This window comes from Plecotus auritus, assembly GCF_963455305.1.
Source record: "Plecotus auritus genome assembly, chromosome: 7".
Lineage (NCBI taxonomy): Eukaryota > Metazoa > Chordata > Mammalia > Chiroptera > Vespertilionidae > Plecotus > Plecotus auritus.
The window spans coordinates 134,841,442-134,864,369 of record NC_137774.1 but is presented as its reverse complement, the minus strand read 5'-3'; the positions used below and the strand labels follow the sequence as shown (position 1 = coordinate 134,864,369).

General features: G+C 38.4%; 1 protein-coding gene across 2 annotated transcripts in view; it reads right to left on the bottom strand.

Moving 5' to 3' along the window:
• The window catches only part of WDR41 (WD repeat domain 41), a 62,012-nt gene that overhangs the window by 4,985 nt on the left and 34,099 nt on the right, over positions 1-22,928 (bottom strand). For both annotated transcript variants that reach the window (XM_080680282.1, XM_080680283.1), the window contains exons 7-12: positions 20,438-20,500; positions 15,706-15,816; positions 9,320-9,504; positions 4,136-4,257; positions 3,220-3,308; positions 1,686-1,819 (exon numbers count right to left, since the gene is read on the bottom strand). In XM_080680282.1, coding sequence (XP_080536408.1) covers positions 1,686-1,819; positions 3,220-3,308; positions 4,136-4,257; positions 9,320-9,504; positions 15,706-15,816; positions 20,438-20,500 — 704 coding nt within the window. The remainder of the gene's footprint in view (positions 1-1,685; positions 1,820-3,219; positions 3,309-4,135; positions 4,258-9,319; positions 9,505-15,705; positions 15,817-20,437; positions 20,501-22,928) is intronic.

Sequence of the window (22,928 nt, the reverse complement as noted above, 5' to 3'; positions counted from 1 at the left end):
GCTTCATCTCCTCTGCCAGCACGTGTCCACAGAAACCCAGTGCTCTAGCCTAGCAAATCTGCTCCTTGCCACCAAATAGTTCCTATTTTGTCCTTTTGTTTACCACATTCCATCTTCAACACTCCCACATAGCCAAGCAAATGAAGACAAAGTTAAACAACAAAATAACTGGACTACTTGTTAGAGGAAAGCAAAGATGAGTACCCAATATCTGGGAGAATCAATCCTACCTAACTTTTAAGGTTCAGCTCAAGTCTCAAGTCCCCTATCTTCCACTAATCATTTTCTTCTCATTCCTGACTCTCCACTGTCCGCTATGCATCTGGGTCCACATAAGAAGCCTAGATTAACAGCTTCCTAGGTCTGTATCCTTTCACTCCTAAAGTATAAGATCCGTAAGGGCAAGTATTGCAGTTTTATATCTCTTTGTAAACTCCACTGTCTAGTATAGTGCCTGAAATATAGGAAATGCTCCATAACAAGTGTGGTACTTCCGCTCCTAAGCATAAATGCACTTTCAAATGAGAAGTAATTTGTTCCTCCGGGCTATGAAACAGGAAGAACAATTTAATAAAGTCATTATTTAGGGCCTTGTTTATACTGCTATCACACTATTACCAGTTCCAATCATTTATTTATCTTGATTATTTTTATTCCTTCATTGTAGGCAATGGTGCTTATAAGAAATATTAATGTATTTGGATTACCACAAGTTAGAATTGTATGCATTTTGTAATTCTCAACTAATATTTTCATATATGCATAATTATAATCAAGACACTGGGTTTTACTAAAGCTTACAAATTATGTTCCTTCAAAGGGAGGTAAAACAGCACTGTATTCATGAATATGATAAAGGGCCCTGGAATTAGGTTCTGTAAGGCTAAATCTCTCTCGCTCTCCACAATCCTCTATTTACTACTGTTATATATTCAACATTATTCACATTGTCCTTACTGTCAGCTATCTTCATCTCATAAATAATGGTAATTAAGCCCATTATTTAAAGCAGTGATATTCAACTGGTGTGCTGCAACTATTTTTAAAACATGAAAGACCTGACTAGTCAGGGGCACTGATATCTTTTCCCTTATATTGACAATAGCAAACAAAACAATAACTAACTGGTGTAAATGAATCAAAATGATATCTATTTTTTTGTCAGATTGGAAAAAAAATAATAGGTTGAAAATAGCTGATTTAGAAGCAACTCATTCCTTGGCTCCTCAAATCTTATCTCTGTAAAGAAAGATCCTAATTGCTCATACTACAATCTATCCTATTCCATGTTTCAATTCAATAAAAACATACAGATAAAGGAAAGTACAGGTTTTATGATACCAACAGAATAAAGAGCAGTGAGATGCAAAAGCAGGAATTCCCTGGACATTTATATGCCTACTAGAGGCCCGGTGCACAAATTTGTGCACGGGTAGGGTCCCTCAGCCTGGCCGGCGATCGGGGCTGGTCAAGGCCAGCTGGCTGGGGGGAGGGACCGTGGGAGGTCAGCTGGCTGCGGGAGGTTGGCTGTGGGAGTACACTGACCACCAGGGGGCAGATGCTCCTGCACTGAGCATCTGCCCCCTGGTGGTCAGTGCACATCATAGCGATCCATCAACTGGTTGTTCAGCTGACGGGTAGTAACGGTCATTTAGGCTTTTATATATATAGATTGAAAATAATACCTCTACAGATGATGAGTGTCCAATCAAATCTCCAATAAGCTCCAGTAAACATGAAGTGGCATTTTCTTGTTGCTTTTTAACAGGTTGGCTGGCTTGTTTGTTCACTCTTCCAAATCCCCACATGTTAAAAAAACCTAGAAAAACAATCATTTCAGGCATTTTCAAAATTACTGTGCTCTTATGATCTATCTATATAAAACCCTAATATGCAAACTGACCAAATGGTGGAACGACCTGTTGCTATGATGCATACTGACCACCAGGGGGCAGACGCTCAACGCAGGAGCTGCCCCCAGCCCGCAGGCCACAACCGGCAGTGGTGGCAGGGGGCGGGGCCGTCGAGAGGGCAGCACCATGCCAGCCAAGGCAGGTGCGAGTGGGGGCCACCTGATCGCCTCGCCAGTCACCCCACAAAGGGAGGTGACAGGTGACAGGTGGCAGCGATGGGGGAACGGGGCCGGCTAGCGGGCGGCACCAGGCCAGCCAAGGCGGGTGTGAGCAGCGGCCCCGATCACCCCGCCAGTCACCCCACAGACCAGCCCTGATCGCCAGCCAGGCCTAGGGACCCTACCTGTGCAAGAATTCCGTGCACCAGGCCTCTAATAGTAATATAAGATCAGAAAAATGAAATTTAGATGCGAAGGCCTTTTGTGATTTTTTTTTTTTAATCCTCATCCAAGGATATTTTTCCATTTATTTTTTTTAAGAGAAAATGGAAGAGATGGGGAGAGAGAGACAGAGAAACATCCATGGGAGAGAGACATCAACTGGTTGCCTCCCGCACCAGGTTTGTTGCTAATCTCTCTTTTTTGCCCCTACTCACCCACTGGTGAAGGTGTATTAATGTGAGAAAAAGACAGACACTGTGAATAAAAGAGGAGTAAAAAGGCCTGGTTGGCAGATCTCCCCACTCCCCCCCTCCAAATAAAAAAAGTCACAATTCAGATCTATCAATAAGGGCTGACCAAAAGGAACATGACAGTCCAAAAATAATACCCTATGACTTCAGATAACCAGAAGAAACTCCAGAGGTACCAGCATCTGATTTCTTATGCAAAAGTTGCTAATAAACCAGGATTTTGTTTTATAAACCAAACACTTGAAAGTTGAGTTCATGAGATTATGATATAAACACAAATGTGTGTTTTTCAATAAACAGAGTTCAATGTTAATGATATAATGCCTCAAGTCTGAAAGAACACTTTAACATCTGACCATACAAACTGTGCATCAGACACAATTATAAACAATATAAATGAATAATTACTTCATGAAGCCATCTGATCAAATTACTAGAAAATAAGTTTCTCCTCAAAACAAGAAAATCCTAACTGACTTGGATAGAAATAGAGGCAATTCTATATTAAAACCATTTTAAGATGTGACTCCTAAATCCCAATTACCATATGCTTCATATAGACATGCCTATTTCAGGCATGCGGAATATTATTCTTGTGGTTATACATAACTGCCTTTCTTCTGTCTTTCACATGAGAAAAAAAGAAAGACTGCCTTTTTGAGAAAAGATACACACCTGTTGGTACAGGTTCAGCTGCAATTTGCTGTTTTTCTCGTAACTCCCAAATGCGTACACTGCCATCTTCTGAGCATGAGATTAACTGCCTGTCAGAACAGAAAACCAGTGATAAAAAGATAGAGCACCATGGAGGGCCAATGCTAAATTTGCAGTGAAAGGAATCAGTGGAGCCCTCAATTGCTTTTATTCAGCTCTTGGCAGGAGCTGATAAAAACCACAATTTAACATGGCTTTCTCAATGCAAAGTAAAAGTACTCTTCAGGAAAGACACGTTATATTGTTACATTGGCTCAAATGTTATAAATATTCCATCTTCATTTTTTAAAATGCATTCAGGAAAACAGGGTATGAATTACACTTTCATAATATCCTGAGCGACAGTCCTCTGTGTTCCCCTCACTATATCTCTGCTCAGGGTGCCTCTCACTCTGAAAATAACCTGCAGAGAAAATAATACTATTCCCTTCATATAATTTCCTCCCTAAAAATTCAGCAGCCAAATTTACTGAGAGGAAAGTGTTCAGTAACCTTCGACAACAGGAGATTTCTATTTGATTCTGGCTATAAACAAACAACAAAAAAGATGTGTTTATGGAAAAATATAAAAAGAAAAATTAGCACTTAGTAAATGCCCAAAAGTCTTTTACCTTTTAAAAGAAATGCCATATTTTAAAGTAGCGCTTCTTATAAGGAGATTCAATGTAATTCATCTGAACCTTGCTTCTTGTAAATTTTGTAATACATTGCCACAAACTCTTTTATTAGAGACAGCCACATGGTATTATCCATTTCCAAAAGAATATAGCAGGTCAAGTCACAAAGCCAGGCAACTTTGCCACTTGAGAAATTACATTGGTAGCCCTAGGAACTGTGAATTTCTCTCATCTGTTGCAAAGCAGATGGGAACTTGTACCTGTTTGGAAGCTTGGCAATGTGCAGGACCCTGGAGTCATGGGCAGTTTTCTGGCAGGCAATCACACGCTTCATTTGAAGGTTATACACGTATAAACCCCTTCCAACTGCAACAAATACATTCTGGAGGGGAAATTCAGAAATGGGCATAAAACTAGTGCTTACCACTACCTACTGTAATAGATTTCCAGCCCCAGTGTGACATCAGAAAATCAGTTACCTTCCTCTATTCCTAGCCTTCAGCCCATATTACTGTGCTGCCCTCTGAAGTCCAAAAATTTCAAATCATGAAGGAAAGCTCAGCATTTAGAAGGCAGAAGGACACAATTGCAAATACAGAGAAAGCTCTATATATTACACCCCTAAGCATCACTTTCTTCCTTATTGAAATACTAGATGCCCAGTGCACAAAATTTGTGCACTGGTGGGGGGGGGGGGTCCCCCAGCCTGCACCCTCTCGCAGTCTAGGAGCCCTCAGGGGATGTCCAACTGACAGCTTAGCCCACAGGGAGTGGGCCTAAGCTGTCAGTAGGACATCCTTAGTGCTGCCGTGAAGGTAGGAGAGGCTCCTGCCACCGCCGCTGCACTCACCAGATGTGAGCCTGGCTTCTGGCTGAGCAGTGCTCCCCCTGTGGGAGGGCACTGACCACTAGGCATGCTCCCACATTGAGCATCTGCCCCCTGGTGGTCAGTGCGCATCATAGCAACCGGTTGTTGTGCTGTTCAGACGATTTGCATATTAGCCTTTTATTATATAGGACAGTGGTTGGCAAACTGCAGCTTTGTTGACTAATAAGTTTGCCGACCACTGCCTTAGGGAAAAACACTTAAAAAACATTTTGATAATGTACTAATGTCTTTAACCTGAAGTCAAAACTTCTGGGTAAGGGTAATGCCTTACGCAGTTGTCGGCAAACTCATTAGTCAACAGAGTGGCAAACCGCGGCTCACAAACCACATGTGGCTCGTGAGCCGCAGTTTGCCGATCACTGATATAGGATAACAGCTAGAAAAAGGGCTGGTAGATTAGCCCTGCAGCAGAAGAGGCTGAGATACAAGCTAAGTATTCACTCAGATAACATAATACCCTTGGGAGAATTCCTTAGTTTCTTTTTCCTGCAAAATGTGAACAAAATTACTAGGTGTACCCGTTAATAATGTGGATTTTTTTTTCAATAGATGGAATTACATGTATGTTGATATATATGCGATTTGATATGTATGCTATTTTGTTGTATTGACAGCAAGCTTCAAAACTTCATATGTCAAATTTTCTGAAGGTGTTACCATCATAGATATTTTTATGCTTAAAACTATTGAATTTCGTGTCAAAAAAGCATTTGCGGGAAGTTTTAATTCATTACTTTATTTTGAAGAAAATGTTATCATATACTTCGGGAAGCTTATGGTGAACATGCTCCAACTCAAAATACTTGTGAACGCTGGTTTAAAAGCTTTAAAAGTGATGATTTCAATGTGAAACACAAAGAACGTCCAGGTCAACCGAAAAAGTATGAAGACCAACAATTACAAGCATTATTGGATGAAGATGCGTGTCAAACTCAAAAACAACTTGCAGAAAGATTAAACATTGCTCAGCAAACAATTTCTGATCATTTACAAGCAATGGGAAAGATTTTAAAGGAAGGAAAATGGGTGCCACATCAACTGAACGAAAGACAAATGGAAAACCAAAAAGTCATCAGTAAAATGTTGCTTCAACAGCACGAAAGAAAGTTTTTTTTGCATCGAACTGTGACTGGTGATGAAAAGTGGATTTATTTTGAGAATCCCAAATGCACAAAATCAAGGGTTGATCCAAGTCAATCATCAACATTGACTACAAGGCCAAATCGCTTCAGAAAAAAGACAATGCTCTGCATTTGGTGGGATCAGGAAGGTGTGGTGTATTATGAGCTTCTAAAACCTGGTGAAACCGTTAATACTGATCTCTACCAACAACAAATAATCAATTTGAACCACGCTTTGATCGTGAAACGACCAGAATATGCCAGAAGACACGGCAAAGTAATTTTGCTTCATGATGACGCACCATCACACACTCCAAAGCCAGTTAAAGACACGTTAAAAGATCTTGCCTGAGAAGTATTAACCCACCCACCATATTCACCAGACCTTGCTCCTTCAGGTTACCACTTGTTCCCATCGATGGCACACACACTTTCTGAGCAGCACTTCAAAATGTATGAAGAAGTGGAAAATTGGGTCTCTGAATGGTTTGCCTCAAAACAAGGAAAGTTCTAGTGGGACGGTATTCACAAATTACCTCAAAGATGAGGGAAATGTGTAGCTAGCGTTGGACATTACTTTGAATGAAGCACTTTTGATGTTTCTCTTGAAATTATCGTGTTTTCTTTGATTACAAAGTCTGCCATTATTAATTGGTACACCTAGTACTTGCATTCCATATCTTATCAAGAGACCTATAAAGGATCTGAAGAAGCCTATGCTAGAGTGCTAGTATCATTTTAAGCTCCTCTGAAGGCTTCACAAAAATGTTTTTCCAAATGTAGTATTAGAAATATCTATTAAAACAACTTTAATCTTTTGAAAGTATTTTTACAATATTTATCTTACTTCAGCCTCATAACATCTCATTAAGATAGGAAAAGCAAGTATAATTGGCATCTTTTAGGTGAGCAAGTTAAAATTGAAAGATTAAAGTCACACATAAAATGAAGAGAGAGTCAATATTTAGACTCAGGTCATATTACTCCAGTCCTTTGCTCTTTCTTTCCTTATATCATACTGCATAGGTTCTCAAATCATGTTGCAAGTCACTAGACTTTTGGTAGCACATATCTTAGAATCATTCATTCTTGTTCATTAGGTACCCCAGTGAGGCAGACATTTCAAAAATCCCTACAGATTGCCTCTCTGTTGTCTGAACCTTACTTATGCGTCCTCAAACCCAACTCAGACTTCCAGTATCTGGACCAAAGCATGGCCCCATGGCTTACCAGAGTCTATGAGCCCCCTAACCCTCAGAATTGGTACTCCACATTTAGCAATGCAAGCTGAGGATCAGTGCCAGGGGCATTAAGGAACAGTTAGCCAACTTGCTAAAATCTAGAACCCTATTGGTAGCATTCAATGCAAAGAAACTAGTTTTACAGACCAAGAAATCTGTGCAGAATTTAAGTAATTTATCCGAGGTCACACAAAAAATTATAAACACATCTAGAGAATTAATGAACTTTAAGGCTGCAATGAGTCAGTCAATAGACTCTATCATACCTGTTATCAATAATTAATGGGCCCTAGTAGAAAGAAAGTACCCCTATAAGAGAAGGAAAGTCAGAGAAAACTGAGTAATGTTTTATCAAGCATTTATAGTAGTTAATAAGCATCTATCAAAATTGTAGAATGCAAAATGAAAAACTTTTTAAATACCAATTTTTTTTCAAAAAGTAAAAAAGATTTAAAAAGAGAAAATTAAGAATAAGTTTTAGGACTCCAACTCTTAGAAATCTATTTTCCATCTTTTCTGAAACCCTGTTGTTTTTAGCATATATATTTAATTTTTTCAACATAAAATTGGGATATAAAGAAATTTAATCTTTGGTTATACTAGTGTTCTGTATCCTAGTCTTATCCTATTGTTTTGTTTTTAAAGTGAGAGAGGTGCAAAGAAAACAAAAAATATACAATACTCTTCTCATCCAGGACATTATTTATGAAATATGTAAATAAAAATAACATGCATATAATTAGAAAATTTAAACAGTTTAGAAAGGCACAAAATACAGTGAAATAAAAGCTTCCTCTCATCAAAGGTTACAACCCTTAAACATTTTTGTTGTTAATTCTCACTCGAAGATATTTTTCCATTGATTTTTAGAGTGGAAGAAGCTGGGGGGCACGGCGGGGGGGGGGGGGGGGGGCGGGCGGGGGCGGGTGGAGGGGTGTTTCCTGTGTGTGGTAGTGGTAGAGAAACATCAGTGTTAGAGATTGGTTGCCTCCCACAAGTGCCCTGATGCGGGGTGGGGGGTCAGGGGGTCAAGATCAAAACAGTGAGCCTCCAGTGCACAGGCCCACACTTTGACCATTAAGCCATGCCTGCCAGGGCTTAAACATTTCTTATGATTACATTTATTCCTAAATGTAATCATAAGGAATGCAAATGCCCCTTTAAATACATTTTCTGAGCCAGGATTCATTAATCCAGTGCTATTCATCTCTTACTGCAAAAAAGATGTAAAGTACTTCAAGAATATCATCTCCAAGGCCCTAAAGGATTGAACTCAGTAATTCTCAATCATCTTGCCCCAGGATGCTAAGAGACTAAAAGAAAAAAAAAACTCTTTGATATTTTTATTTCCTTTACTTCTCTAAGAAATGCACCAGAATCTTAAAAAGGATTCTTTTCCCAAAGTATTTAAAACAATTTAAATCATTATTCTCAATCCTATGGAATTATTTAATCCAACCCAAAATTTCAAGAGAGCTTTTAAATCTATGGCCATTTAAAATTTATTTATTTATTTATTTATTTTAATATATTTTATTGGTTTTTTACAGAGAGGAAGGGAGAGGGATAGAGAGCTAGAAACATCGATGAGAGAGAAACATCGATCAGCTGCCTCCTGCACACCTCCTACTGGGGATGTGCCCGCAGCCAAGGTACATGCCCTTGACCGGAATCGAACCTGGGACCCTTTAGTCCACAGGCCAACGCTCTATCCACTGGGCCAAACCGGTTTCGGCTAAATCTATGGCCATTTAATCACTTCCTTGCCTTAAGAAGATTAAAATGTTTTTTGTTTTTTTTTAATGCAAGTGGTACAATCTTCAAACAATATCAGAACATTTTAAAGCACAACTTGAACATGGGTAATAATAGATTAAATTTTAAAAATTAGAAACAGCATCCTAACTGGTTTGGCTCAGTGGATAGAGCATCAGCCCGCGGACTCAAGGGTCCCAGGTTCGATTCCGGTCAAGGGCATGTACCTTGATTGCAGGCACATCCCCAGTAAGGGGTGTGCAAGAGGTACCTGATTGATGTTTCTCTCTCATTGATGTTTCTCTCTCACAGATGTTTCTAACTTTCTCTCCCTCTCCCTTCCTCTCTGTAAAAAATCAATAAAATATATTTTTAAAAATATTAGAAACGGTTTATTTAAAAAGGCAACTTTATAGATATTTTCTTGATTTTTCTTACCTCTTCATCCCATGTCAAATGATGAATAGAAATGTCATTTGGTTTTTGACAGAGTTTTATTTCTTGCTGAGTGTCCAGCTGTGGAAATGGGTCCCAGAAGTTGTGTTCACAGGCCTGCATGGTCCAGTCCAGGATATCCCAGATGATCAGCTCTCCAACATGGGAGCCAGTCACAAAACTCAGATCTAGGCAGAGTTCATATAGAGCTCATTATTGATCATTTTACCACAGATAAAAATAAATGGACTGCCTAGTAATAATGCTCTACAAAGCCCTAGCTGGTTTGGCTTAATGGATAGAGCATCGGCCTGTGGACTTAAGGGTCCCAAGTTTGATTCCGGTCAAGGGAACATGCCCAGGTTGCGGGGTTAATCCCCAGTAGGGAGCATGTAGGAGGCAGCCGATCAATGGTTCTCTCTCATCATTGATGTTTCTATCTCCCTCTCCCTTCCTCTCTGAAATTAATAAAATATATATTTTTTTTAAATAATGCCCTACAAAACCACAATAATAAGAACAATAAGGTACCTACATGAGCCAAACAAGACAATTAATATTACAGAACAGAAAGACTGGAAACAGACTCAAGTTTACCTATTTAGTATATGGTAATGATGGCATTTCAATTAGTGAAAAAGAAATGCCTCATGCTAGAACATTTGGTTAAGAATTTGGGGAATAAAAATAAAAGAACCTTACTTTGGATCATATAGATTTAGAAATCCTATACTTCTCCTATGTGTTTTCTTTAACTTCACACTACTACCACACTCACAACACTTCTGACATCAGATGTGTGGGTTTTTCCCACACCACGTAATTCTGTGACAACAGCGAGGTGGCCTACAATTTAACTTAATTCTGACACTATCTATCTGGGGACAGCATCAGATGTGACAGGTTAAGGGCTCAGTCCCCACACACACACTTCAGATGCCAGTAACAACAAGTCCAAGTTGTTACCTGTGCTTCTGACCGATCAGCTATAAATCAAAGGTTCTCACACCCCCTACTCAAGTTCAACTAATTTGCTGAAGCAGCTCACAGAACTCAGGAAAACAGTTTACTTATTACCAATCCTATATAATGAAAGGCTTATATGCAAATCATCCCCTTGGGAGTTCGATCGACCAGGAGTTTGACCATTCGCTATGACATGTGGTGACCACCAGGGGACAGCGCGGAATGAAGGAAGGTCCCAGCCAGCCCCGATTGCTGGCCAGGCCTAGGGACCCTACCCGTGCACGAATTTCGTGCACCGGGACTCTAGCGTATTATAAAAGAATATGATAAAAGATACAGATGAACATCTAGATGGAGATGAACAGGCAAGGTATGTGGGAAGGGCTATGGAGCTTCCATGCCCTCTCCAAGCATACCACTCTGCCAGCACCTCCACAGGTTCAGCAACCTGGACACTCTCTGAATCCCATACTGTTGGGATTTCTATGGAAGCTTCATCATGTAGGCAAGATCAATTATTAACTCCATTTCCAGTCCCTCTCCCCTCTCTGGAGAATGGGGGATAGAGCTGAAAATTCCAAGCTTCTAATCATGGGTTGGTCTTTCTGGTAACCAGACCCATCCAGGAGCCCACCAAGAAAGAGTAGCCTCATCAGAACAAAAGATACTGCCATCACCCAGGAAATTCCAAGAGATTTAGTACTCTATGTCAGGAAATATTAGAACAAAAGATGCTCATTGTACTCTTATCACTTAGGAAATTATAAGTTTTTAGAAGCTCTGTGCCAAGAACTTGGGACAGAGCCATATATGAGATATATTTCTTCTATTGTTTCACACCAAAGTAAGTTTCAAAGAGATTAAAATATTGAAGATACTTAAAGGATTGAAGAAAACTAAGATGAATACTTTTTATGAATATGGAGTAAAAGGCTCTAAAGGAGGCAGGGTGGGGTTGGGGAAAGGCATCTTGAGTTAATATCTGCCTAGAAAAAACACACACGTTTAAATGACAAAAAGATGGGGAAAATTTGCAACTTAGATGTCAAAATAGGTGGGGTTTTTATTTTTGTTTTTAAATCCTTACCCGAGGATATGGTTTTTTTATTGATTTTTTTTTTTTGAGAGGGAGGGAGGGAGGGAGCGAGAGAGAGAGAGAGAGAGAGAGAGATAGAGAGAGAAATATGTGAGAAACATTGATCGGTTGCCTCCCACAGGTGCCCCAACCAGGGATGAAACCTGAAACCTTTTGGTGTATAGGATGACACTCCAATGGAGTGTCAAAATAGGTTTATTATATTTGATATATAAGGAGTTCTTGGAAATCACTAAGATCAAGATAAATACTTCAGCAGAAAAAAATGGGCAAAGGCTCTGAACAGGCAAAACAAGAAATATAAATGGTCAGTAAACATATGAAAAGATGGTCCCTTAATAATAAAAAACATTCAAGAGCAATGAGATATTACTGACTGACTTGCAAATGGGAAAGATTATAAAACAGGAAAATACCCAAATGCTAATAAAAGCAAAGGGAATCAGCACACTCCACACTACACACTACTAATATTCTAGTATAAAGTGATATAATGCCTTCAAATTTGGAAATACACATCAAAACCTTTAAAAACATGTAAACCCATTGATAAAACAAGTCCACTTCTAGGAATTTATCCAGAGGAAAGTATAAATAAAAGACATATATAAAAGGTTGTTATACATAGTATTAAAAGTCTAAAGGTAACCTAAACATACAATTGGTGACTGAATCAATAAGGTATCCATAAAATGAAATGGTAATGCTGTTATTGCAAATTAATTTATAAAGTATGTTTATATTGATATGCAAATATACTCATGGCAAACTATTACAGAACAGAAAACCATATGCATACATATATATACACATACATATGCCCAGAAAAACACCTGGAAGTATATGGACTACTGCTTAATACTGTATGGTGGGGGAATTTTTATTTTAATTTTTACATTTTTTATGTTTATCACTATTTTTTCATTTTTCTACTATGACTATGTATTACTTGTACAATACCAAGGTTTTAAATCCTTTAAAGAAAATTAAATTAGTGGACCAACTAAGACATTTTACAAATTATATATTTAATAGACAATGTTCAATTGCTGAGACTAAAAATTATCATGTAATTTATTTTAATTTTTATATATTTAGGGTAAAGTAAAATAGAACAATGCAACGTGAGTTTAGAAAGCCAAGTTCTAATTTTGCTTCTGCCTATTACTAGCCATGTGGTCTTTAAAAATCATTTAACCTTTCTCTAGCTTGGATTTCTCACGCATTAAATGAAGATGATTATAAAAATCAAATTAAATAATAAACGTCTAGCCATTTAAAAAAGAGATCAAATGTTATTTCTGAATGCCAGTATTATTTTGAGCCCCCGGTATTATTCCCTATTAATGGTATTAAAACATCCAGTTACTTGTAATTTAGGAATACACAGATGAGTTAATTATGATTTAATTATTCCATTTATCAAATAAACCACGACAGAAATCTCTAACTAGATGAATAATCTCTTAGAAATAAAGAATTACCAGCAATCATACACATAAACATTATTCTATCTTTGTTCCAAGTCCACTTTCTATAGTCTATTAACAGACTCTATAGAATTTGCTCTTAGTTCATTTCTCATCCATGGAGAGAAATAGGCTTCTAATTTTAATAGTGAGAAAGTTAAGGGAGTACTAATCTTTCCATGACCTTCTTTTACATCCCTTTTCCTCCTCTTTCCAACTTCAGTCAAACTACAAAAGAACTAGAGAAAATAAGGAGTGAAGATCCTTGACTCTAACTCTGCATGTGTCCTAACAGTTAATGTAACATACTGAGACCACAAAGTTGCCTGCTCTGACTTAATCCTCCAAGTGTTTGTGATTTCCCTATGCAATAGATAAAAGTATTTGTGTTCACTTGAAAATTTTCACTAAAAACAAAATTACTGGCACTCACTTAAGTCAATGCAGTTTATCGCTGTGTAAATTATTTATATTCCCAAACAGGTCATTCAAAATGTTTCACACCAAACAACCTCAATCATGTATTATCTGTAGATGGACTTTCAAGAGTCACTTAGTATGAAAATCTCACCTGGCATCTGTCTACCCATCCCTCCCAAGTACTAATACTTTGTGATTACTTTACCATGCTGTCAGCACACACACACAAAAAGGAATAAAATAAATGAAGTACCCAGAGCCTTTAGTCAAAAAGATAGAAGCAAGGTTTATCTTGTAAGTCTGCCTTAGAAAACTTTCTGCCAGGTATTCAGGTATCTTTGGCAACATGGTATTCATTATTCACATCTGTCTGCCATTCTAAGGTTGCCATGGGGCCCTCACTGAAAATGCACTTCCCCTGTGAGTTACAAACCCAGTAACTGGCCACACCTTTCACTGGAATTGGTGGGACAAAGAAGCAGGGCTGAGAGTGGAGCTGAGAACTGTACAACGTAAATCATTTCAAAGCTGCCAAAATCTGCAGCAAGGCAGACATGCCTACGTACAAGATGAGACTGTCACAATGTCATGTTCACATCTTACCAGACTACTCATGCATATATGATTCCTATATATCCTTATTATCTGTAGCGTAAATTTACAGTCATGGAGTTTATAAAGTAAAAAGTACTAGGGCTTTTCTGTAGTTTTAATTTTTTTTTTTTTTTTGCTTCAGTTTTCCATTTTCCTCACCTTAAGAAGTTGGCAAAGAAATACTTTAAGAAAGATTTCTTGGTTAAACTGTTATAAACTTCTCTACATATTACACAGCAAAAGAAGTGCCATGAAGTTAAGGCTACCTCAGTAACATTCCATCAACGTTATTAAGGAACCATGCTGGGTCAATGGTACCACTGCTTCGCCACTAAAACAAGACAACTAGGCATGACCAGTTCAATGGGTCAGAACACAGCTGTCTTTTTTCCAGCAGCTCTGAGGCCTTGGAGCTTATGGCTCAGTGCCAGAGGGTCTTTCAAATAAAAATTTGCCTTTTGTGCTGCCATCCATGGCAAGAGGAAAAAGAGCCCCCAGAGAGAAATAAAGGAGTGCTCCCAACGTTGTTACTTCTAACACCATAGACCAATCTAGTCCTTAGAAAGACTTGCAGCTGGGTTGTACAAGAAAATCTTGGCTATTGGAGAGGACGACTGTGGAAGTGGAAGGGACAGTCTCACTGATGGACTGAAAAATGTGACTAAATGGCACACAAATGGAGACTACACTTAGTGCTGTCTATACCCCTTTCCCCTTCGTCGCATGTTTATGCAAAGTATTGCTCAAAAGAGCCAACCCAGGTCTTAGGTCAGGGGGTACAGTCCAGTCCTCCCACTATCATATTATGACATCTATTATAGAACCCTCTTACAGTCTCCTCCAGACTATAGAAGTAAAGCCACCCAAAAGGCCTCTCATCTGACCTCAACACAGATCACCGAGAATAATTCTGATATGTTACTTTATTTGAAAGTGAACTAGGTAAATGGCAGGATTTGTTGATTGGGATTCTATCCTGCCGTTTGATGTCAGACTGGGCTTACAGAAGACACTCATTAAAATCATTACGAAGCTTCCCTGGTTGGTTGAGTCGTCCCATGCACCAAAAGATCATGCCCAGATTGCGGGTTCAGTCCCGTCTGGCTATGCACAGGAGGCAACTGATCAATGTTTCTCTCTCACATCAATGTTCTCTCTCTCTATCTCTATCTCTCTCTCTATCTCTATCTCTATCACTCCTCCCCCCCTCCCTCCCTCCTCTCCTTTTCTCCCTCTCCGATCCTCTCACTCTAAAAAAATCAATACAAAATATTTTTTTAAATTATTATGAAGCTAAATAGGAAGTCTAGCAAGTCAAAATTCACAATCATGAGAAAGGACAGATATGACCCATTTTCTGCAGACCTTTACCTTAGTTTGGTATTATTTTCTGAGTCTTCAATCATGAAAACAATTGCTTAAATCCTACTCATTCAACTGTAAGTATGTAACTTGCTATATAAATTATACTGTGTGGTCTACAATTGGGACTAGCCAGAACCATTTGCCAAAAATGCCAAAATGCTACTAAGCATTAGTATTTACAGCCTGTGACAATCATCCCACCGAGCCCGAGATAATGATGCTCTCCTCCATCTCTTCTCTCTCCTCACTTTATTCTCTTTGTGCCTAAATCTTACCCTACCAATCTAGGAAACTTCATTAGTTCCACTGCCTTGAATGTCACAATATAAAAGACTGCTAATCCCTACTAATCAAAATTATTTCAATGAAGTTACGGTAGTTATAGAAATCCTGGAACAAAATAAGACTGAAGCTCGTAACAGATTATGTTAACAAGTATAAAATTTTACATAAGATAAGCATTTACACATTGAGCTTACCATTGATATTAGCCAATGAAAGAATATTATCTTGATGATCAAGGAGGCGCTTAACTTCAAGAATATCCCATTCTAGTGATCCTTCTGTGGGTGCTACCAACCTGAAAATTACTAAGTGAAAAGACAGATATAATTTTATTACAATAGTCAAAGATGAAATTATACTTCTGCTCAAAGTACCAGTATTTCATTAAGTTAGAAATGTCTAATATTGAAAATATTGAAAACCTATCTCCAAAGGAAGACTTATTCATACTACTTTAAAATATTTCTTTCAAATGCTTGAGATGTTTGAAATGATCTACTAAAATCCCAAGTGAGTGTGTGCTTAAAATTCTGTTCCTTTATTAAAACTCTTCTAATTCCACTACCAACCATGAAGCCCCCATCCTTTCCAGGCCTCCAGTGCAGTCGGGCTATTCTGCCTCACTATCTACCTAGCTATTGACTGGCCCACATCCGTGATTCATCTCCACCATCAGCTTTCTGTACTAATGTTCCCAGGCCAGTAAGCATTGCTACAAAACAAGCTACAAATTTATGTTTAACTTAAACTCAGAGAAGACTTCACAGTTGCTTTCATATTTTTAAAGTTTTCTTGATACCTAGGCATATACTATCCTTTATAATAAAAGCGTAATATGCAAATCGACCAAACGGCGGAACAACCAGTCACTATGACGCACACTGACCACCAGGGGGCAGACACTCAACACAGGAGCTGCCCCCTGGTGGTCAGTGTGCCGCTCCACAGGGGGAGCGCTGCTCAGCCAGAAGCTGGGCTCACAGCTGGCAAGCGCAGTGGTGGTGGCAGGAGCCCCTCCTGCCTCCGCTGCAGGTGGGCGGAAAGGAGTGATGGGTCCCAGACTGCGAGAGGGATGTCTAACTGCTGGCCATCCCCGAGGGGTCCCAGACTGTGAGAGGGTGCAGGCCAGGCTGAGGTGCACAAATCTTGTGCACCGGGCCTCTAGTTAAATTATAAACTCTAAGGATAATATGCCTTATAATTTTTGTGTGTCATACAGTTCTTTTGACTACAGATTTTCAATGTGTTACTTTACTTGTTATCTGACTTTAACAAATAGTTTTATTTAAACTAATGTGAATCCTAACTTTAATCAATACAGCAAACCCCAAATCAAATAAACTAGAATGATTCAATCAACAAGCATTTATTAAACATCTACTATGTTCCAGGAAATTAGATCTCTAATGTGAATAAGGCCCTGAACCATTCATAGTCTACAGTGGTAGGGAGACCTATAAACAAGCTTATAACAGATGTATTAAATGCTACAATACACCACTCTACCCAATGTTGTGGATGCTCACAGATTAAGATGACTCATATCTTAGAAGTGGGAATGTCTCAGAGATCATATCCTTTCCAAGTGGTGGCTAACTATTAATCTCTTCTTTCTCACATTCCTCCCTGGAAAATAGTCAGTGCCACATTTCATTCTGTCTCTGGACAATTTTTACCAGCTACAAATCTCTAGCAAGGTTATTTAATCCTGGCAGCCATTTACATTCAAACTGTGGCTGTTGAAATAAAAAGGTATTTCAGTCAACATGAAGGGAATTCTTCCTCATACCTATCAGAGTTGTATGAAAATTCTCTTTCACTTGAAATCCTACCAAATGATCTTGATATTGGGATTGTGGAATAAAAAGCAATATATTAATGGGGGAAGAAGGACACATATGTAACACCTTAATCAATAAAGAAATTTAATTTAAAAAAGCAATATATTGTCTACTCAAACTAACAATATAATAACCTGAAATACTGACAAAAAGAATGAAACTATAAAGTAGGTTTCTACAAAGAACTACAAAGTACTAAGATAACATGAAACTGTTTAGTGAGCATAAATATGGCCTCTATAGACAAGTAATAAATTCAAGGAAACAAAAAAAAATCAGAGAACAAAGAGAAGCAATAATAAATTCTAAAAAATGAGTTAGGAAAAATATCCTAGACTTCTGAGCCAAGATGAGGTCTCAGCGCTGACAGCCTGGCTTAGCCAGTAAAGCTTCAAAGTCACTGCAGCTGGTGCACACAGAACTTATACTTCCTGTTGAAAGGAACCTTCACACAGAAAGAGAGAAACTGAAATATAACACTGAAAACCAAGTATATAGGTACAAGCTTGGTCTTGGAAATAGAAAAGATACTCCATTTTACAGGAATGAAATTTGTTTTTCCGTAAGAAAAAATAGCACTATATATTTATTTTGTGACAAAATTAAGTAAAATGCAGAACCTCATTTTAAAGAATATTATGTATTTTTATAAATTACTTTCTGAATAAAATCAACTTTCATTTCCTTTTTTTAGATGATACTCTAACTTAAGTTGAAGCATTTATGTTGTTTTTAGTAGTGTTTTGATGAATTTACTAATTCATTCATCCACTCAATAAAAATTTCTTATCTGTTAACAGAAAGATGAATAAGAAAGTTCCAGTCTCCAAGTAGCTCACATTCTAAAAAGGAGGGCAAAGAGAGAACAAAAAGCAAACAGAAGTCTTTTTTTAAAGTAGTAAATGATAGTAGTAAATGATAGATGTGAGCTTATGACAGCACAGTGGAAAACTTCTGGGAGGGGAGGTGGTATTAGGTAAGCAAGCCTTCTTCCTCAAAAGATACTGGAGCTGTGCTCTTAAAGAGTAAGTAGGAATTAGCGGGATCAAAGAGGACAATGAGTAGGAGGATAAATCTGATACAGAGTGATGCAGAAATAAAGGCATAAAGGTGGGAAACACCTTAGGTGGGGGAATCCCAGGCAATTCAGTACTGACAAGACAGAGAGATATAGGAGGAGAAAGGCATTGGCAGGCCTGATATATGTTGAAAAGTTTGCACTTTATCCTGCAGGGTAGTGATGAACTTATACTAGTCCTCTAGGGCAGCGGTCGCCAACCTGTGGTCCTCGGACCACTGGTGGTCCGTGAGGTCTGAAAGTTTGGCGACTGCTGCTCTAGGGCAAAGATTTTATTCATCTGGGGCAAAAATAAGAAAAAATAAGGGCCACATGAAAGTAAATATATTCAATTTAAAGTCCTATTACTTCTTTCTGAGATCATGTTCTTCATACTTTGTTGTTAAAAAGTAATTTTCACAAAATGAAGGTGGTAAATGATAGCTTGTTTTTTGTTCTTATTAGTTTTACTAAGCAAAATAAAAATCTGGCAACTCTATGGTGAGCTCCAAAAATCTAAACTTTTGTACTAGTCAGAAATTTGAGTCTAGAAATGACTGCTTTAGGAAGCCACCGAAGCCTTTAAGCAGGAGAGTAGTCTGCATTTTAGATAGATCCCTCTAGCATCTACTGAAGAATATATATATGAGAACAGAAGGCATTCGACAAGCACTAAAGTAGAGGAAGAAAGGCAAGTAGGAGACTTAATGCAACATTCTTAGGTAAGAAAGGTGATGAGAGCCTGAGTAGAGCAACACAAGTGAGATAGGAACCTGTTAGAAATGCAAAGCTCAGGCCCCAGTCTAGACTTATCCTATATAATAAAAGGCTAATATGCAAATCGAACGAAGGGTGGAACGACCAGTCGCTATGACGCGCACTGACCACCAGAGGGCAGATGCTCAACGCAGGAGCTGCCCCCTGGTGGTCAGTGCTCCCACAGAGAGAGCGCCACTCAGCCAGAAGCCAGGCTCACGCCTGGCAGAGCACAGCAGTGGTGGCGGCAGTCGGACATCCCCCGAGGGCTCCCGGACTGCGAGAAGGCGCAGGCTCTACTGAGGGACACCCCCCTCCAGTGCACGATTTTCATGCACCGGCCCTCTAGTTGAATTAGAAACTCTGGGAGGTAAAGCCCAGTAATTTGTGTTTGTAACAAGCCCAGTCAGGTCATTCTAATGCACACTCAAGTTTGAGAACCAGTGAGTTCACGTCTCATTGGGTTTTGCAAACATGCCAACTGATAGACACAGCAAATTTCAAGGCTGGTCTCCAGAAGAAGTAGCACAAGCAATACCAAATGCCCCCTGGGCAAGAAAGCAGCAGCTTTTAAGAAGTATGTTTACTCTATGAATTCTGGCACCCAAATTCCATTCACAAAGCAGTGAGCACAAAAGGCTTTCTTCACTGTAGGCTCCCTGACAGTAAATGGGTTAGCTAATAGTCAAGCTAAGAAAGTGGCCTTCAGATGTTCATACTTAATTAATACATTTACAAAAGGCCTCTGCTACCTACTCCTTCCTCTGCTATTTCACTACTCTCAGAGAAGTGGCATAAACTCCCCCAAAGATAATGGGCCCCATTCTGGCTTCCTGAGGCAAAAACTCCACAGTTTCCACCTTAGTGAATTCCCCAAATAATCCTCCTTTGACCCTCCCAACTCAAGTTTTTAGTTGCCAAAGTGTTGACAGTTGTTCTATGTGGTTAATTTTTGTCAAATAAGTGTACTAGTATGTGTACAGATCAGCAACAGAGAGGAATATGGGATCTAAGGCCTTCTCTGGCATAAGAGGAGTGAGGTTAGCTGCCCCACTTGGCTATGTTAGAACAAGGGTAGGACAAAAACTGACTTAATATCATGAAAATGTCTAGGTCTCCATATCACTTCAACAATCCCAGGAGGCCAAGACTCGGGCAGGGGCAGATGTTCCTTAAATGAAATATTAACTAGTCTTTACAAAATGTGTATACAAGTTCTAGTTTAAAATTTAAAAAAAAAAAAAAATAGAAGAAAAAAAGAGTCATACTCACTCAGTTCTTTGCCAACTGCCGCCACAACACAGTTCTTAGGTATTTCAATCAAAGCACTAATCCCTTCAAAAATATAAAACAAAGGTAAAATTATTTTCTTCATGGTTACATAAAAAACAAAAGCATTCTTAGTTTTATGTCAGTCATTTACAATAAAGGGAGTGGTCACAATAAAGCACACACAATTTTCTGTATCACACTTGCTTGGTTATACACAGAAAATGATTTTCTGAAAAATTGGTGAGGCCTTTGGAAGACTATTGATCTATTAAGGGTAGGATATATTCTTTGCACATTATAGTAAACTATTTACCAGGGATCCCTTAAGATAATCACCCTCATCATTTACAATATATTTAGCTCAAAGGAGATATAAAATTGGCATTTTCCTTAATTTAAATTTAAGAATCCTGAGTGGGTTCCCTGGCAGTAAATGAGTTAGCCAACAGTCAACAGCTAAGAAAGGGAATTTTAAATAACATGTTTTTAATTAATATTTACAAAATTGAATTAATCAGATTCAACATTCCACCATTTTTCACTTATTATTTAAAATATATATTTTTATTTATTTCAGAGAGGAATGGAAAGGGAGAGAGATAGAAACACCAATGATGATAGAGAATCATTGATCAGCTGCATCCTGCAAGCCCCACCCTGGGGAATCGAGCCTGCAATCCGGGCATGTGCCCTGACCGGAAATCGAACCGTGACCTCCTGGTTCATAGGTCGACACTCAACCACTGAGCCACGCTGGTCAGGCTCACTTATTATTTAAATATAGAGTTCTCAGTAACTTTTTATAGCTAAATCATTAAATGATTTTAGTATAACTATAACTTCTATAACATATGCTAATTTCTGTAACACATGTAATAATTATTACTTTTGTCAGTAAGACTTAAAGAATTGAAGTATTAAATTCAGAATCACCACATGTGCAGGCAAAAAAAACAAAACTATTAAAGTTAATTTTCCAGTATGAAATATATGTAATTTATATAAAAGTAATTTATAACATATATTCAAATTTGGAAAATATTATACTCATTTACTTTACCTTCTCACCCATCAAAAGACTCTTGTAGTTTGGAGAGTAAGTCTCTCTAAACTCTTTTCTCCACATAGGTTTAACAGTATTTTATGCATTTCCCAAGTTCAAGGAAGAAGAAGTGTTTGTAGAGGAGGGCAAAAGGAAGGAATTAGCAGTCAATATAAAAAAGTAAAAGAGACAGGAGAGCACATGGAGGGTTAGGAAGAAAAGAATTCTAGATGTGGAAAACTTCATTAAAAATTTTTTATCAAATTATTTATGAAGTGAAAATAATACAAACTCAGTAATTCAGAAGTATGCCCAGCTGGCATGGCTCAGTGGTTGAGCATCGACCTATGAACCAGGACGTAATGGTTCAATTCCCTGTCAGGCACCTGCCCAGGTTGCAGGCTCGATCCCCAGAGGCAGCAGATCAATGATTCTCTCTCATCACTTATGTTCCTCTCTCTCTCTCCCTCTCCCTTCCTCTCTGAAATCAATAAAAAAAAATATTTAAAAAATATTAAATACAAGGTGAAGCAACAAGTGCTGATGTAGAAGCTGCAGCAAGTTATCCAGAAGATCTAATGAAGGTGGTTATTAAACAGATTTGCAATGCAGATGAAACAGCCTCTTTTGGAAGATGCCATCTAGTACTTTCATGGCTAGAGAGGGACTAGCTGAGTCTCTTGTTAGGGACTAACACAGCTGATGAGTTAGTTGAAGTTGAAGCCACAGTTCATTTACCATTCTGAAAATTCTAGGGCCCTTAAGAATTATACTAAATCTACTCTGCTAGTGCTCCATAAATGTAACAACAAAGACTGGATGACAGCACATCTATTTACCACATGGTTTACTGAATATTCTAAGCCCACTGTTGAGACCTAGAAAAAATATAACTGCTCATTGACAATGCACCTGGTAACCAAGAACTCTGATGGAAGATGTACAAGATTAATATTGTTTTCATGGTTGCTAACACAACATCCATCTGCAGACCATGGATCAAGGAGTAATTTGGACTTTCAAATCTTATTAGTTAGGAAATACATTTTGTAAGACTACAGCTGCCGTAGCTAGTAATTCCTTTTATGGATCTGGGCAAAATAAATTGAAAATCTTCAGGGAAGGATGCACCATTCTAGATGCCACTAACAACATTCATGATTCATGGGAAGAGGTCAAAATATCAACATTAACAGGAGTTTGGAAGAAGCTGATTCCAACCCTCATAAACAACTGAGTGGTTCAAGACTTCAATGGAAGAAGTAACTACAGATGTGGCAGAAATAACAAGAGATCTAGAATTACTAGGTATACCGGTTAATAATGGTGGATTTTGTAATCAAAGAAAACACGATAACTTCAAGAGAAACATCAAAAGTGCTTTATTCTAAGTAATGTACATCACTAGCTACACATTTCCACCATCTTTCATGGAATTTGTATATACCG